Raw genomic sequence first — 15,142 nt, forward strand, 5'->3', positions numbered from 1 at the left:
TGGGATCCCTAACGGGAACAGGACCCAGCACTGCTGCTGGGGGCGCCAGGACTGCTCCTCTGCCTGGGAAAGGTCGGCCCCTAATGGCAGGAGAGAAGGAGTTCAGCCTCCTCCAGAGAAATAATGAAGTATTTTTGGTCCAGGCGGCAATTGCAGAAAGCCGGAGAGATGTTCACGTGGCAGTCCCTTGCTGGGGACCTCCCTGTGCAAAAGCATCATCCTTGAGCTGAGATGCTGGAAAAAGATTGGTCACCTGACTCTGATAGCCCCATAGTGTGGTCTGCAGTGGGGTGATGGGGAGAGGACTTTTTGTCCACTACACTGTTTGTGTAGTGCTGACTCTGCCAAGCTGGGGGGAATCGAGGCTCCTACATCACCTGCCCATCAACTGCAGTTAGCAGCACCCACAGCAGAATGGCTCAGTGACTTACATCCTGGCATCCCCCTCCCCTCACTTGCTCACCTATGATGCTTCAACAGAGTAAAAAATATTGCTTTTCCTCAAAACAGACTCTGCAAAGCACGTTTTTCAGTAGATGGATGGCCTAGGCAGCAGCTTGGACATGCAATGGCAAGTCCCGTGTGCAAAGGGCAGCCCCAGCCTTCTGGACCTCCAGGGCAGCACTGATGGTTCCACCACAGGCTGCCAGTGCTGCCCTGCAGGTGTGGCACCCAGCACCACCCTCCACCCATGGCACAGCACCCAGCAGCTCTCCCGGGACAGAAAGCATCATGTTCTGTGGGAGCAGACTGTGGGCTGGTGTGAGGCTCCCTAAACTGGAGGAGAATGGCACCTGCAGGGAGAACTGCAGTTCACAAAGCAAGTGGAAGATACCGTAAAAGGGCAGTTCAGCTTCAAACCATGTTCCCAAAACAGTTCTGCATTTCTGCTGCACTTATCAGTGCAGCAGGTAACAACATCAGCCAGGAAAACAAATTGCTTTCATTACAAAGCAAAGCCCCCTAAAAAGGGGAGGCAGATCGCTGGGGTACTGGAAGTGCCATGGATCCTAAAGAACAGACTGAAGCCAGTTGCAGCCTGCACACTCCATCTACATGCACAAGGCACTTGAAGAAAACAGCACTCTAAAATGGAAACTGGCCTTCTGTGGAAAGCAGTGGAGTAGCAGAGGCTCATTCACAGGTGGTGAGGGCAGAGCACAGCATCTCCTTTGTGCTGGCTCCTGACAACTGAGCAGTCCCCACATCGCCTCATGCCTGCCAACTGCTGCCCTGAGCTGTCAGCCAGGCCAGGGATGCGGTTCAGCATCAGCAACAGACCAGACCACCACAGGAAAGCATTAATTTAACCATGGTCCTGCTCAGTAACAGCATAAAATATTAGCATTCTTTGGGTCCTTTTCTATCAAGGCAAGAGCACAGCAAGGAGCGGTTTGCATTTAACAAACCTCAGCAAACAGTATTTGCTTGGTCATATTTACATTATCCTCTATTTACTCATGCAAACATTGCAAGTCACTTGACAGGTCCCATGGCCAAAGGTTCCTGGAAGCAACAAGCAGTTGTCTCAAGTCTCAGGCCCTGGGGATTTCTGTTACTCACTGGATTGGCAAAGGTCTACATCAGGACACAGCTTGTCCAGCAAGAAGGCTCATGGAGACCCAGCTGACAGGAAAAGGCAGAGAATGCAAAAGAAAACTCAGGTACGTGCAACATGAGCTAAGAATTCAAAGTGCTTTGAAAAGAGAAAGACAAAATAGGAAAAAAAAATAGTATTTCAAAACTTCAGTAAAGGATACTCCAACTTAAGTTTGGCAGGTAATTTGACAGGCAGTAGTTTCAGGACACAGGACAGGACAAAAAGAAATGGGTGTTTCTGAGCAATCAGGTCCCTAAAGGACAAAAGCAGGTATCTTTCCTACAAGGAGGTTGGAGAAGCTGGATCAGAGTGATTTGGCTAAGGCATAACCTCTTCAGCAAACAAAGGCAAAGATCACCTTTGCCGGGAGAAACAGATTAAATAGTCTCTCCTAAGAATTTACTTTCCGCTACAGTACATTGATTTAAATACCATTGACCATATTCATTTAGTGTAATTATGCTTTAATTTTGCAGGTAGGGATTTATCTTCCTTGCAGTGATGTAATTAAGAATTCAACTCAGGGGAAGCAGGAGCCAAGAGCTCTGCTGTCAGGGGACCCTCTGCACACACAGTGCAAACTGGCTGTAAAGGACACACAGACAAAGGGTCACAAAGCCAAAACCAGCTTAGTTGCACACCCCACATCTGCTGTGGCTTCGCTCAGCAGTTGCTTTCATCTCTCCATCCACACTTAAGGCCTGGAAAGTACATATTAAAAGACAGCAATCTCTTTTTTAGTATCGGAGACCAAAATCATCTGTTACACCACCACCTAAAAACAAAGCACGGCTCGTCTTTGTGAGCCTTTCCAGTCCTGTCATTACTCCCTGTGCTGCACTAGGAATGAAGAGAACTGACCAAGTGCACAAACATTTTCTCAGCAGGGCAGCTAAGAAGTAAATCTCACTGAAGTCTGACCCCAAGTAAAGTCTTTTTAGCATCAAATAGTCATGTACTCAATTAAAATTTGCTATTAGACACTTCTGTGACTAGGTCAATGAGACAGAACATGACACCATATAGGAAGTAAAATCTCAAATATATTTAAGGACAAATTAGCACCAGATTTTTAGCCAGTCAAACGGAGCTAATGTTTTAAAATACCAGTGGGAAGTCACACAGGAAAACAACTGATACCAGCTCAGCGTGAAGGACATAAAAGCAGCATTTTCCTTGCACAGTGTGCCATGCTCTGCTCAAGCTGGGAAATTGGGAGTGGTTTCAGTACCAGATTCTACAGAATAGGTCTGGCACAGCAGAGAAGGAAGAGGGCAATAAAGATCACTTTACCTCATTTTTCAACACACTAAAGTGTTCTGTCAAATCAACAAACCAGCTTTAAAGACAGGAAAAAAAAAAAAGGAGATGAGCAATAGTGTCTCATAATGTAACAAACATCACTCATTGAAGTTCAACTGTTTATAAAGATTTTAGTCAGATTTACAGGGCTTGCTTTGATTGCAACAGCCATAAAATACATCCTTTATGGAAGGAAAAAACACTCCCGCATGGCTCCATCTGCTCCCATTGAAAGGATGTTTCAGCAGCAGTCAAACATCTGGGCTGGCTTCCAGATAACACAAACAGCCAGGTCTCTTTTGTTCCCAGTAGGGATGAGCTCCAACTACCAGAGCCCACCCTTACCCCTGCCCAGGCCAATCCACAGCACAGAGCTACCAGGTGAGCTAGTGATGCCCACTTATCCTTTTTATTTTACCCCTCAATTAAGGCCTGTGGGACAGTGCAGTCCCTGCCCTGGAAAAGTCCAGTACTGGTGCCACAGCTAAGCCTCCAGGTGCTTGGTGATCCTGCGGATTTTCTCCTTCTTGTTCCTGTTTCCATGTTTTTTCCAGGGCTTTCCTACCACATTCCCAGGATTGGATGTAGTCACAGGCACGAGGCCGCTGCCAGGCCGGTATCCCATTGCAGCCCGGACCCCTTTCATGAGGGCACGGACGTTCTCCTGCAAGAGCAGACACAATCACCAGTGACCGATGAGAAGACATTTAACCACAGGAACTGCAATATGTCAGTAAAACCAGACACAGGCGAGCTCAAACCCATCAGGACCTGCTCAGCCCCCGCTCCAGAGCTGCAGGAAGGTCACACCACACATCCCAGCCAAAGCCTGCCAGCAGGCTCCAGTTCTGCCTGCAGCTGCACCGGGTCCCCAGCACCCACCGCTGCCAGCAGAGGCAGAGCACTGACGAGACACTGCGACAGACATCAGCTACAGCACTGGGATGGATTCTCACAGCCTCTGCTTTGCACACAACAAATTGTCTTTGCAAAATAAATCTGGCATCTGTGAAAGCCACAGACTAAAATAATTTGCTCAAGTCTGGAGCGTGGGTAGCACTGATGGGGCTCACAGCTTGTGCCAGCACATTGGGCAGACAGAGGAAGAGTCTGGTAATCCCAAAAATTCTTTTCAGGTCACAGTTTTCTATGTTATTTTGAAAAGCGCCCAAGTTCTTGTTTTCAAAATGCATTATTATCTTTAGCTGTGCTAAACAAATACTGTTCATATCCAGCTAACCATAGAGAATGAAGCATGCTGTCTGACACACTCTCTTCACTGCTAAACACCTGTTCTGATCTTTGTCAGGTATGCAGACCTAATTGCTTATGGATTTCACATTTCACTACAAGTCACTAATACATTTTTTCAGTAGTGTAGGGGCAAAACAGATCCCCGTGGGACTTCACAAGAATCATACAAGTTAAGAAAAATTCCCATTTTCTACTTATTTTTGAGATTTCTCCATTGGATTTTAAATCAGTTTATATTCTTTTCACCTGATTTCAGGTAGTACTAAATCAATTGTCTTAAAGAAGCTTATCACATCCCCTAAAAATGTTAGCTCAAGAAAGGAACGTTAGTTTGAAGGACCTGTTAGTCCAAAGCCATGTTCCAGGTCAGTTACTGTGTCACTCCACCCTCCTTGTCTGTCTTCACAGTCACCCCCCTGTTTGCTCAAGATTGATGTTAGGTCCATAATGACAAGGGTCACCCTACTGACCTCTTAAAAATCAGCTATGCATAGCTCATTAGCAATCTGCCAGTCACCTAGGACATTCACAGTGATTTAGGAGATAATAAAAAGAACAGAGAGTTCTTAGATAGAAATTATATGTAGATCCCACAGCACCTAGCACCATTAACTCAACCCAGCACACCTCCATCCTCAGAGGTGGCTTTTTTTCCTCAGTAATTACTAATAAGTGCTGTAGCAAAAACTCATGGAACAAATTTCCTCCAGAATTTACCTGGTGGAAGAATGTTTTGTCCACCACATTTTCAATCTGCTTTGCTTTGGTATTCTTCTCAGGCTTCACCTGTCCAGGGGCCTGCACAGTTCTGCTCTCCAGGCATCTTTGATGCTGGTGCTGAAAATCATTTGGGTCAATACCAGGAGGTGGGTGGCAATATAACAGCTTCCCCTGTGAAAGCAATGGACACAGTTATGACCAAAGAAACTTAGAGAGAAAACACAGAGGAAAGAAAACAACCCCAAACCTAAGAAGGGCCCGAAGTCCAGGGGCTCACACTGGCAAACTGTAAGTACACTTTATTTCTCCTCCTAGGCAACAACTGGCTCAACTTCTAAGTTAAAGTACTGTTCCACCTCTATATCAAAGCACCATTTCCAGCTGCAAACAATACACTGCAAAACTCTCAGGAGCACTGGAGGATCCTATTAAGAAATCCTCAACAATAAGTTGCCAAGAGTGCTGCAGAAAAATGCAGTATTACAACACTGAGAGTTACAGTCCTTAGTGCCAAATATTGGTCCAGCTATAGAATATGGGTTTGTTTCCTGAATATCTGCTGCTTATTTTAGAGATATGATTATTTATTTAGCTAGCACCATATTGTTAAGCAAGGATCTTTTTAATATTAAGCAGCTTGAGAAGTTCAGTTTATTCTTTTAAAACATAAAACCAGCCCGACCTAAAGAGTATTTTGATATACAGTGACTTCATCCAGAGAAACAGAATTCACTTTATTGTGCTCTAGTGAAACCTTCGATTCACTTCCTAGCAGGAAAGAAAACCCAGATGTAGGAAGCACTTACATTGACATAGTCTTTTAACACGTATCGAGCTGATCTCGGCTGGTCTGGCTGTCCATGAGCTGTCATAAAGCCTCTCATATCTGGAAGGCAAATCCAAAGTACATTCTGTGTAAGTACAAGAGAATGAATATGTTCTTGTCTACTGCCTAACTGCACATTTGTATTCTTTGTCAAAAAAAAAAAAACCACCCTTAGAAAGAGGCTTCTGTTGGGGAAAGCAGGGAAAAAAAGACAATATTGCTGACTGTAGAGGTACCACAGAAGCATCCTGACCTGAAAGGAATGATGAGAGCTGACATCTCCCTACCAGCAGAAAAACTGCTGGGTTTTTATTTTTGTTTTAAGGCCAGAGAATCAGAATTTGCTGCATTCTTCAGAGTCTAATTCAAGACACAGTTGATGTGAGGTATTTGAAACAGCACCACACTATAGACTGGCAGGGTATCTCACCAATGTCCTCCACACCATTGACACCTGTCAGATGAGACTGGCAAAACACACACAGGAGATGAGCCATTAACAAAGGCCCTGCTGAGAAGAGGGCAAGTCCTAACGCAATGCACAACAAACCCAAGGTGGGCCTAACTTTAAAACATGTTCAGGACCATGCACAGAGTGTAGGTGACAGGTTTTATGAGGATCATCACTCACATCCGTATGCTGTTAGCAGCTCTTCAGCTGTTGGCTTTCGGTCTGGATCCTCATCTTCCCTTGGCCTTATAATACTTATTCCATAGGTTGCTTCCAAAATGTTTCGTGGGATATGCTGGCAAACGTGAGCTAGTGAAGGAAACCACCTGGTGATTTTCAGCTACACAAGTAACCTTGCCCCTTCGTCACTCCAAGAGCACACATGAAGAATGACTTCTGGATTTTGTTGCAAACCAGAAAAATTAAACAAGCTTGACAACAAGACAAAGTTGAAATGAGGTGGGAAAAGACCAACACAGCAGGGCTGTTTTATCCAGTGTGTCCCACTGCCCTCAAGGCATGAGCATGTGTGCTGCTAGCAGGGCTGGAACACGCTACTTGGCATCCTCCAGATCCAACCCTTGCAGACACTCCCACGAACCCCATGCAAAGGATATTAGAGAAATAGGTGGGACATGGTCCCTCATCTGGTCTATAGGCAGAATTCCAGAACAAATCATTTCTGCCTTGGTAGAGACGAAAGATGGCATCACCAGACCAGGGCAATCACAAAGGCACAGGCCAGGCTCCACATACAGGGTCTACATGAAAATAACCAGTTAGTTCACAATGGCAAGTCAGTGGCCATGGAGGAAACAGGAACAAAAAAAATAAATGCATAGATGAAACATGGATGCAGAAATTCTACTAACACAGACATCTGCCCTGCTGGCCCCAGGTGATGAATTAAGGAAATTGGATGTGAAAGACCACAGAACTTCCAAAATTCCTAAATAAGGTGTCCAGACAGGACCCTCAGCTCTCCAGTCTGATTGGAGAGAAGAAAGCACTCCAGAAACATTTAATTGTGTTTTGAAACAGGTAGGAGATTGAGCAAGTGCAAATCCCACAATGGTCCCACATTATAGCACTGGAGTTGCTACCTCCAAATTAAAGCCTGATCAATATAAAACCAGCAGTAAACTAGACTCATTCACAGCAATGATGTGAACAAGAAGGGTGGTTTGAAACCTTGACCTTGAGCTATTCAGAGAAACACTCACTTTAAAACATCTCCCATTGCACAGCAGCTCTCATAAGTGACTCACACTGTGGCAAGAGTTTGAAAGCAAGAACTAAAGTTCCAAAATTCTATACATCAAGATCATCCCTCTCCAACATACTCTGCTGGCCAGAGTTCAGGTTGGCAGAGTTCTCAGTGACTGCATGTGCTTGCAACTAGCTCAAAATGAAGCTCCCTTCCACTGGGGAAAAAGAAATAATAAAGAAGATCAATGCTGTTTGTTAGCAATACCTGAAAGTGTTTTGTACGGCCTGGTGTAGCAGACACTGACACCTTCTTGTTTCCAAGGATTGTGTTGATGGTTGAACTTTTGCCAACATTAGGGTAACCCACCTGGATGACAAAGAAGTGGAATGGTAACAGTGGTATCAGGCAGGGTGATGCCAGAAGACTGACAGAGCTCTGACACAAAAGTACTCCAATAAAGTGTACTAAAAAACCAGGGCAAGCAGTGAAGAACACTGAGCTGCAGTGGTTTGTGCTTGCTAGTTTTTAAAGCCTTATAGGAAGCCAGGCTACAGGACAAATTTTAGCTGTAGAGGCATATGGAATTAAAATTTAGATTAAACAAATTCCATTAAAGCACAAAGTCCAACTCACCAGCCCAACATTTACTTCCCCATCCTTCACCCTTGGTCCATCGTGCATGGTTTTGAATATCTCCAGCAGCTCATTTCTCTGTACTAGATGGCTGAAGTTCCTGACATTCCTGTTCTGCTCTTGCACTACATGCTGCACTGCAGCACCATCAGTCCTGTTTCCCATCCTCTCTGGAGCAATAGCATTTATGTTGTCCTCATCTTCATCTTCAGAACAGGTTTGCCAGGCCTCCTCTTCATCTTCTTCACAGTCTTCATATTCATCACTGCTGTCATCATCACTAAGCAGAACTTGGTTTACAGTTTGCAAAGCATTGTCTGTGGATGTGCTTTCTGCACTACCTTCTGCTGTGTTGTCTCCTTCTTGACTGGAGCTTTCATCCTCAGAATCACTCGGGTGCTCTGCTACACCTTCAGCGTCCTGTTCCTGTGTGAACAGCATTTCAGAGGTGAAATGCAAAGACAGCACTAGGCCTTGCTCCTGACTGAAGTTGCTGCAGTGCAAGCGACTGTATTTTCATCAGCCACATCCCAAGGGCTGACAATTCACTGCTTACATCACACAGTTTTTATAGGGGTCAAGTATGATGTAGACACAACCAGCTCATTTCAGGAGAATGACAAAAGTATTCCAAGAGGGACTGTTCACGGTTTTTTGACCTTTCTTTCCCAAAAAAGAGAATAGAACTACCATTTTCAGTCTTACTTTTAAATCAGTCTGTAAAAACATTTTATGCAAGGACTGTAAACTAGCTGAACACAGTAGGTATTTTTACAAGGAGATATGAGATACTCCATAGTTGAATGGCTGTAACAGATCAAAGTAGCACCTACTGATAACATGTAACTTGGGGCAGTAACTCAGTTTCTTCCACTGGGCAAAAAAAGAGCTTTCAAGTACTATAGGTTCTCTAAGAAACACCTCCCCTCTCTGGGAGAGAAAAAAAACTCTGTAGAGATAACCCTCACAGCACCCCTCTTGGAAAGGTTTCCAATTCTTTACATGGGTTAAGATTTTGCAAGCAGGTCTACAAGGGCTATTTCTGTGTTCTGCACTTTCTTGACCATTTTTGTCTCCTCACTCTTGTCTCTGAATTGATCATTCAAATGCTGTTTTATAGCTGCACAGGTCTTTAAAATAATCCTTCCCCGAGACAAGGACAGTGAGGACAGTGCCCTTCCTAGAAAGGTGCTCAGGTCTATCACAAGCACAGCTGCAAAGCAAGTTACCAGCAGCAGCCAGCACACACGTAGTTTGAGCTGCTCACCCACAGTACCTTTGCTTCTCCAGACAGCCGTTTACACTCTGCCAATGCTGACCAGAACACCACCTTCACACCCTCCTTCTCAAAGAACTGTGCCCAAGCAGCCCGCTGCTCCTCACTCAGCAAATCTGCTTTGTTGATCAGGATCATGTTCTCCTTGTCATTACTGACTTCCTTAACATAACTTTCCTGAAAAAAAAGAAGAGAAGGATCAGTCCATACTCTGGTTTCGACTCCTCTTCCCCCCAAGGTAATACAAGAGCAGCAAGACAAGCTCCACACGAGTGTAGCCTAGCTTACCATCCCCTGGGCTAGGTGGAACTGGTGTTTAGCAGACAACTACAAGGACAAATTGGAGCATGCAACTACCACAACACAGCTTGTTGCTGACCACGTGTGCAAACACCTTGTCTGCTTAGAGCTATGACAAGATATTAATCAGCACCCTGCAGCAGGAACTCCAAGATAACTATTTGAGCAATTTAATGTCTCATTGATGCAGTGTTCTATAGTCTGTCATTACAAAGCTGTCACTTCAATAATTGATTCTTTGCTTTCAGTGCAGTAATTCTCACTCAGGTTTATTCCACTATGTTTTTACACAGAACAATTCCTTTAAGTGAAGACACTTTTAGTGGGTAATGAGGAGTAATATAATATCTGCAATATAATGTCTGCAGAATTGCCTCTAAATCCACAACATCCTGTGTGAAATATCAAAAGACATCAAACAAAAATAAGTTTGTGCCATAATACTTGCATAAATTAATAAGATATCCACTTAGGTACAACAGTAGAACAGTTTCAAGGTGGCTGAATGTGTTAAACAAAAAATAAATTATGTAAACCTTATGATATATAACTAAGATAACATTCAAAAAAGTGATTTACTTACCAGATCTTGACATCTAAACAGAAGGGGGTTTCTAGCATCTACTATCTGGACTACAATGTCACTGCAAAAGTGAAAGAAAGCCCCATAAATACTCCTCCTTACTTTGCCTTAAAGGAAGCAGCAAGGCACAGCAATTATTTGCTTTTAGGTTTTGCTTGGAATTTTAATAGTTTTAACTGTATTATCCTACTAAGTACGTTTACTGAATAACAAAGCATCTCAACAGCCCACCTGCCCAACTGAGCCAGGCTTGTGCTACAAGCCAGTACTGCTGTACAGTATTTTCTCCTCACTTAGCTCATTCCCCTGTACAGCTGGCAAGTGGGAAGGAAACACGCCAGTTTTGCCAATCCATTTACCCTCCAGAAACACTCAGGAAGCAAGAACCAGAGCAGTGGCATTCTGTGCTTGAGAATGGTACTAAAAACTGTGATAACACAACTTTATTTCTGTCTGTCCTCATTCCCAGCTGTGGCGGGGTGGTTACAGAAAGAAAGAAGAGGTAGTTTTCCTACACAGTGAGATATTCTAGAACGTGGTTGTCCCCTTTGCATGGAACAGGATTTATAAAGTCTCCCACAAACAACCTGCAGATTTTAAGTGTTTGATATCAGGCATTTTAAAAATTTCCTTGTGCACTTCTTGTCATAAAAAGCATAAAACAGTGAAAAAATAGCCCAAGATATGTTGCTCCCCCATGCAAGGATGGCCTTACAACCTGCTTTTAGCAAACAGCTTCAAAACCAGACACCAGGTTGCCACCACATATTTGAGCAAGACTCGTCAGTTCTACAAATCAGTTATATGCAATGGCTTCAGATTCTACAGGCATTCATGCTTCTTTTCTCAAAAGGACAGGGAAACTTTAACTACAGCCTCTACCACTAGAGTTCTGCAGGCAGGTAGTTTAAAACACTGATTGCCACATGCTGATTCTATTTGTTTGACAGGGATTCTTGTTAACTCAGGACACCTTCAGAACATGAAAGGTTGAATGGAAGAATTTCAAGCCTCACTAGGCAGTTGGTTACATATAAAAAAAATAAATCAATAACCCCCCTAAGGGAGTAATTTAATAAGCCACAAGGGTACAAAGAGGTACTGCGCAGTTACAGAAATTCAGACACCATGGTACTGGGATGGGATACAGGGAAGTTACTGAATCACACTGCTGGGAACTATTTTGAAGCAAACACATGAAAAGGCTGACAACAGATCAAATTATCTGGCAAGGTAAGAGACTGAATGATTTTTCCATTCCTTTCCAAGACAGCATCCTCACTCTACACGAAATAAAAAGCTTCAACAAGAGCAGAAAGGCATTAATAACACATTCCAGCCACCTCTAAATACCCAGTACACTCACACTGCCTGTCATGATCCGCTACAGTGGATGCTCCCAACCAGCACTCTCCCAGCCAAAGGCCCAGCAGCACCCAGTACAAAGCCCCTTCTGTGAAAGGACCAGCTCATCATGACCTCACTGGTGAAGTATTTTTCAATTTTAGGAAAATCAGATGAGATGATCTCAAACTTAATTACTAGTGAAATTAAATGCCCCAGTTAGATTAACGTAGCAGATAGCACTCCTATTGTATTACAGCTCAGCAGAGCAAACAAAGCTACTCCTGTGATAGGACGCCTGTTGTCTTTTGTACACTGCTGCAACTTCTCTGCGTAGCTAAGGGCCAAGGACCAAGAGATTCCTTCTTTCCCAACATTTAGTTCATCTCCCTTGCCTCCTGCCCCTGAACAGCTGCAGCTGTGTGGCTGGGAAAGAGGATAAGGGGTTAATCTCAGTAAGAGACAAAGACACATTCTCAAAAGAGACCTCCCACAATGAGCTACTGGAAGAGCAGCAGCATCTGAAGAATCTTCAGAGACTTAGAGCAAACCACTGCAGATCACAGTGCTGAAAACTAGCAGGCACCACTAAGCAGCTGCCATTCTTCACATCACATTTTGATCACTTTGAAACAAAATCACTTCAAGTGCTGACAACAAAACATTACTAACTTGTTTTTCCTGTGCTCAGACACTTGAAGCCTGACTCAAAAGCTTCAGTTCATTAAACACTACTTTTTTAAAAGTCAATAGCAAAATACTTTACCTTCTTTCAATGACTCTCCAAAGCTGACGCCAAAATTCCAAGTTTCGTTCAAATGGGGTTAGAATTAACTTTTTCTCTTCCTCAAGGCTAAGGCAAAACAAACAAAAAAAAGATGTCACATTTGGTCCATGTCAGGCAGTAAGCACACTACCAGTTTTTCCTTAGATCTAGGAGGCTTTAGTTTTAGAGAGAGCTCTCAAACCAGACTCATATATAGGTTCTATTTCTGCTGGTTTTGCAAACAGATCAAGCACCAGGTGAACTGCTGTCAGTGACACTGCTTCAGCAGTGACACAATGGTCAGAAACAAAAAGAACAAAAAACTAATCAAAAGTCTGCCTGTGAAATTTCAGAGACACAATAATAATAAATGAGAGAAGTTATCCCAAGTGCCAGCTGTTACTACTCAATTGAGTACCACTTGGAAAAGGTAACGAATTTGGGGATGGTACCTGAAATGGCTCTATACAACCTCTAACTTGCTGTTACCACCACCTGAACAACTTTACTCAGGGCAGGCGTGGGTTTGCAGGGCATGAGCAGATATCACACAACTCTCCAAGCCAGCAGATGTAGCACCAGACCAGCACAAACTGCTGTACACAGGCTGGTAGTACTGCCTGCTATTCAGAGCAGCACTGCTGCTCTTAGAAAACACATCCAGTGCTCCTCTACTTCACAAGCAAATGCAGAACATCACATGCCATCCTGAAAAATTTTAAAAGAACACACACACACAAGACAGCTTTGCAGAGCTCACCACAAAGACTGTGGCTGAGACGTCCAGCCTTCCAGGACAAGTACAGGGAGATGTTAATTTTATTGGTCTAGCAAGGATAAATACAACCCACCGCTTCTTGTGTCTCTAAATGCCACCAGGTACTTATCCAGACACAAGCAGCACACTCACTGGGCAAGCTGTCGCCTCCACTCGAGAAAGCTTTTCCTCTCCGCTTGCTTCAAGTCCTCTGCGCTGGTTGTCCTATCCCAGCGTGGCCTGTAACAAGCATATTTTGGAGTGAGTGGTCAGAAACAGCACTCAGACCAGATACATTACTGCAGTAAACGTAAAGAGCACAAACACCACACATTCAGCTATGCCAGGACAGTTATAGTTCAGACACGAGCGCACCTGTTTTCAGCAGCTTTAAGTACACCTTCTTTCCTTGTTCCTTACAAACTCTATTAGCTGAGATCACACAAAGCTCCTTTCTCAAACTAAGATTTGTAGGGTCTTAAAGACAGGGGAATAATCTCCCTGTTTGCCATGCACAGAGCTCTGGAAAGGTTTACCAGGCAGCCTGGATGCACCAGCTCCAGCAGTGCCAAACTTTGAGCAGGAAACCTCCACAATCAGGCCAGAAGGGCTGGCACTGGGAGCACTCACATGGCAGGCTGGCACCTGTGCTGTGGTTACATGTGGTTACATGTAGGCTCATGCAGGCTAGTTAGTGGCTTCCCCAAGAACAGGGTACTGACAAAGCAGAGGGCTGTCCTCAGGCTTGAGCCACCAAGGGGCTGAGCCCACTCAGCCAAGGGGCATCCAGGCCCAGCCCTGCAGGACTCGCCTCCGCGGGATGCGCAGGAACTCCTGGTTCTCCTGGTGCAGCTGCTGGATGCGCTGAGCCTCCTGGGCTGTGAGCAGGCCCGTGCAGCTCTGGGCAGACACGATCTGGGCATTCAGACGCTCTGCCGGAGAGAGAGAGACGGTCATCCAAAGCCACCCATCCCCAGCCCTGCTGACCCCTGCCACCCCACCCTGTCCTGAGCCCTGCTGACCCCTGCCACCCCACCCTGTCCCTGCTGCCCCCCAGCCCTGGTTCAGGACCCCTTCTTCTGTCTCCCAGATCCCCGCCCGGGCAAACTCATTGTCAGCCCTACAGATCAGATCATATCTACTCCTACTCCCAATCCTCCGTTCCAAAATCGGTCCCGGCCCTCCACCTGGGTCCCCAGCCCTGGGATCCCCTCCTCAGCCCCTGGATCTACCCCGCCAGCCCCGGTCCCTTCCCAGCCCCTCACCGGCCACGAAGCGGGTGCCGGCGAGCTCGGCCGTGGCCAGGAACTCCTCCAGCGGGCTCTGCTCGGGCGCCGACCGCAGCTCCGGGCCGCGCTCGGCGGCCACCTCGCTGGCGTGGAGCTGCCGGGACAAGACAGCGCCGTCAGCCCGGGCCGCCCCGGCCTCCCTCCCGCTCCCTCAGCCCCCACGCCGTACCCATGAGGAGGAGGCTCCGCGGCGCTCCAGGCCGCGCTGCCGCTGCAGGCAGCGCCCAAGCCCCGTTCCCCGCTTCTTGCCCATGTGCCGCCGCCGCCGGAAGGGGCGGGCGGGCCATCCCCTTCCACCGCCCCTTCCGCCGCCCGCTGCCGCCGCCGTGTCCGCCCCGCAGAGCTCCGGGCCGGCGGGGCCGCGCTCCCCGCGCCCGCCGCCGAGCGGCGACACCGCGCCGGCACCGCATCGCCGTGCCCGGCCGGCCGCGCCATCGCTCCGTGTGCCCACTGCCCACCCACCCGGCGCACATGCACTGCTGCCCTGCCTGTCCGTCCCCACGCTACCTTGCCTGTCTGTCTGTCCGTCCAAGCCCACTGCCCATCCATCCATCCATCCAGTCCGTGATGAGAGGACATAGTCTTAAGGCCCGCCAAGGGAGGTTTAGGTTGGATAGTAGGAAGAATTTTCTTCACAGAAAAAGTGATTGGACATTGGAATGGACTGCCCAGGGAGGTGGTGGAGTCACTGTCCCTGGAGGTGTTTAAGGAAAGACTGGATGGGACACTAGTTGTCATGGTGGTATTAGGTCATAGGTTGGACTCGATGGTATTGGAGGTCTTTTCCAACCTAACTGATCCTGTGATTCTGTGTTATCTACTATCCATCCG

The 15,142-nt window shown here is 46.2% G+C and overlaps 1 protein-coding gene across 1 annotated transcript; it reads right to left on the minus strand.

The window, feature by feature from the left end:
* Positions 1-2,623: 2,623 nt before the first annotated feature.
* LSG1 (large 60S subunit nuclear export GTPase 1) lies at positions 2,624-14,746 on the minus strand. The gene is made up of 14 exons (XM_017810464.1): positions 14,536-14,746; positions 14,288-14,461; positions 13,834-13,954; positions 13,176-13,262; positions 12,266-12,352; positions 10,156-10,216; positions 9,273-9,449; positions 7,997-8,422; positions 7,628-7,729; positions 6,771-6,914; positions 6,334-6,457; positions 5,683-5,762; positions 4,874-5,047; positions 2,624-3,566 (listed from the first exon to the last, which is right to left on the minus strand). Exons 1-14 carry the CDS (start codon positions 14,744-14,746, stop codon positions 3,387-3,389), a joined length of 2,148 nt encoding a protein of 715 aa, XP_017665953.1. The 3' UTR covers positions 2,624-3,386.
* Between the last annotated feature and the right edge of the window lie 396 nt (positions 14,747-15,142).

This window comes from Lepidothrix coronata, unplaced genomic scaffold, assembly GCF_001604755.1.
Source record: "Lepidothrix coronata isolate B3197 unplaced genomic scaffold, Lepidothrix_coronata-1.0 Scaffold29, whole genome shotgun sequence".
Classification (NCBI taxonomy): Eukaryota; Metazoa; Chordata; class Aves; order Passeriformes; family Pipridae; genus Lepidothrix; species Lepidothrix coronata.

Excerpts from the sequence above, each read along its gene's own strand:
- LSG1 (XM_017810464.1), bottom strand. The coding sequence starts at position 14,746 with ATGGCGCGGCCGGCCGGGCACGGCGATGCGGTGCCGGCGCGGTGTCGC. Across the intron at positions 14,462-14,535 it reads AAGCGGGGAACGGGGCTTGG|GGAGCGGGAGGGAGGCCGGG; the intron begins GCGCTGCCTGCA and ends GTGGGGGCTGAG. Across the intron at positions 6,458-6,770 it reads ATGTCCCACCTATTTCTCTA|GTTTGCCAGCATATCCCACG; the intron begins ATATCCTTTGCA and ends TCACTAGCTCAC.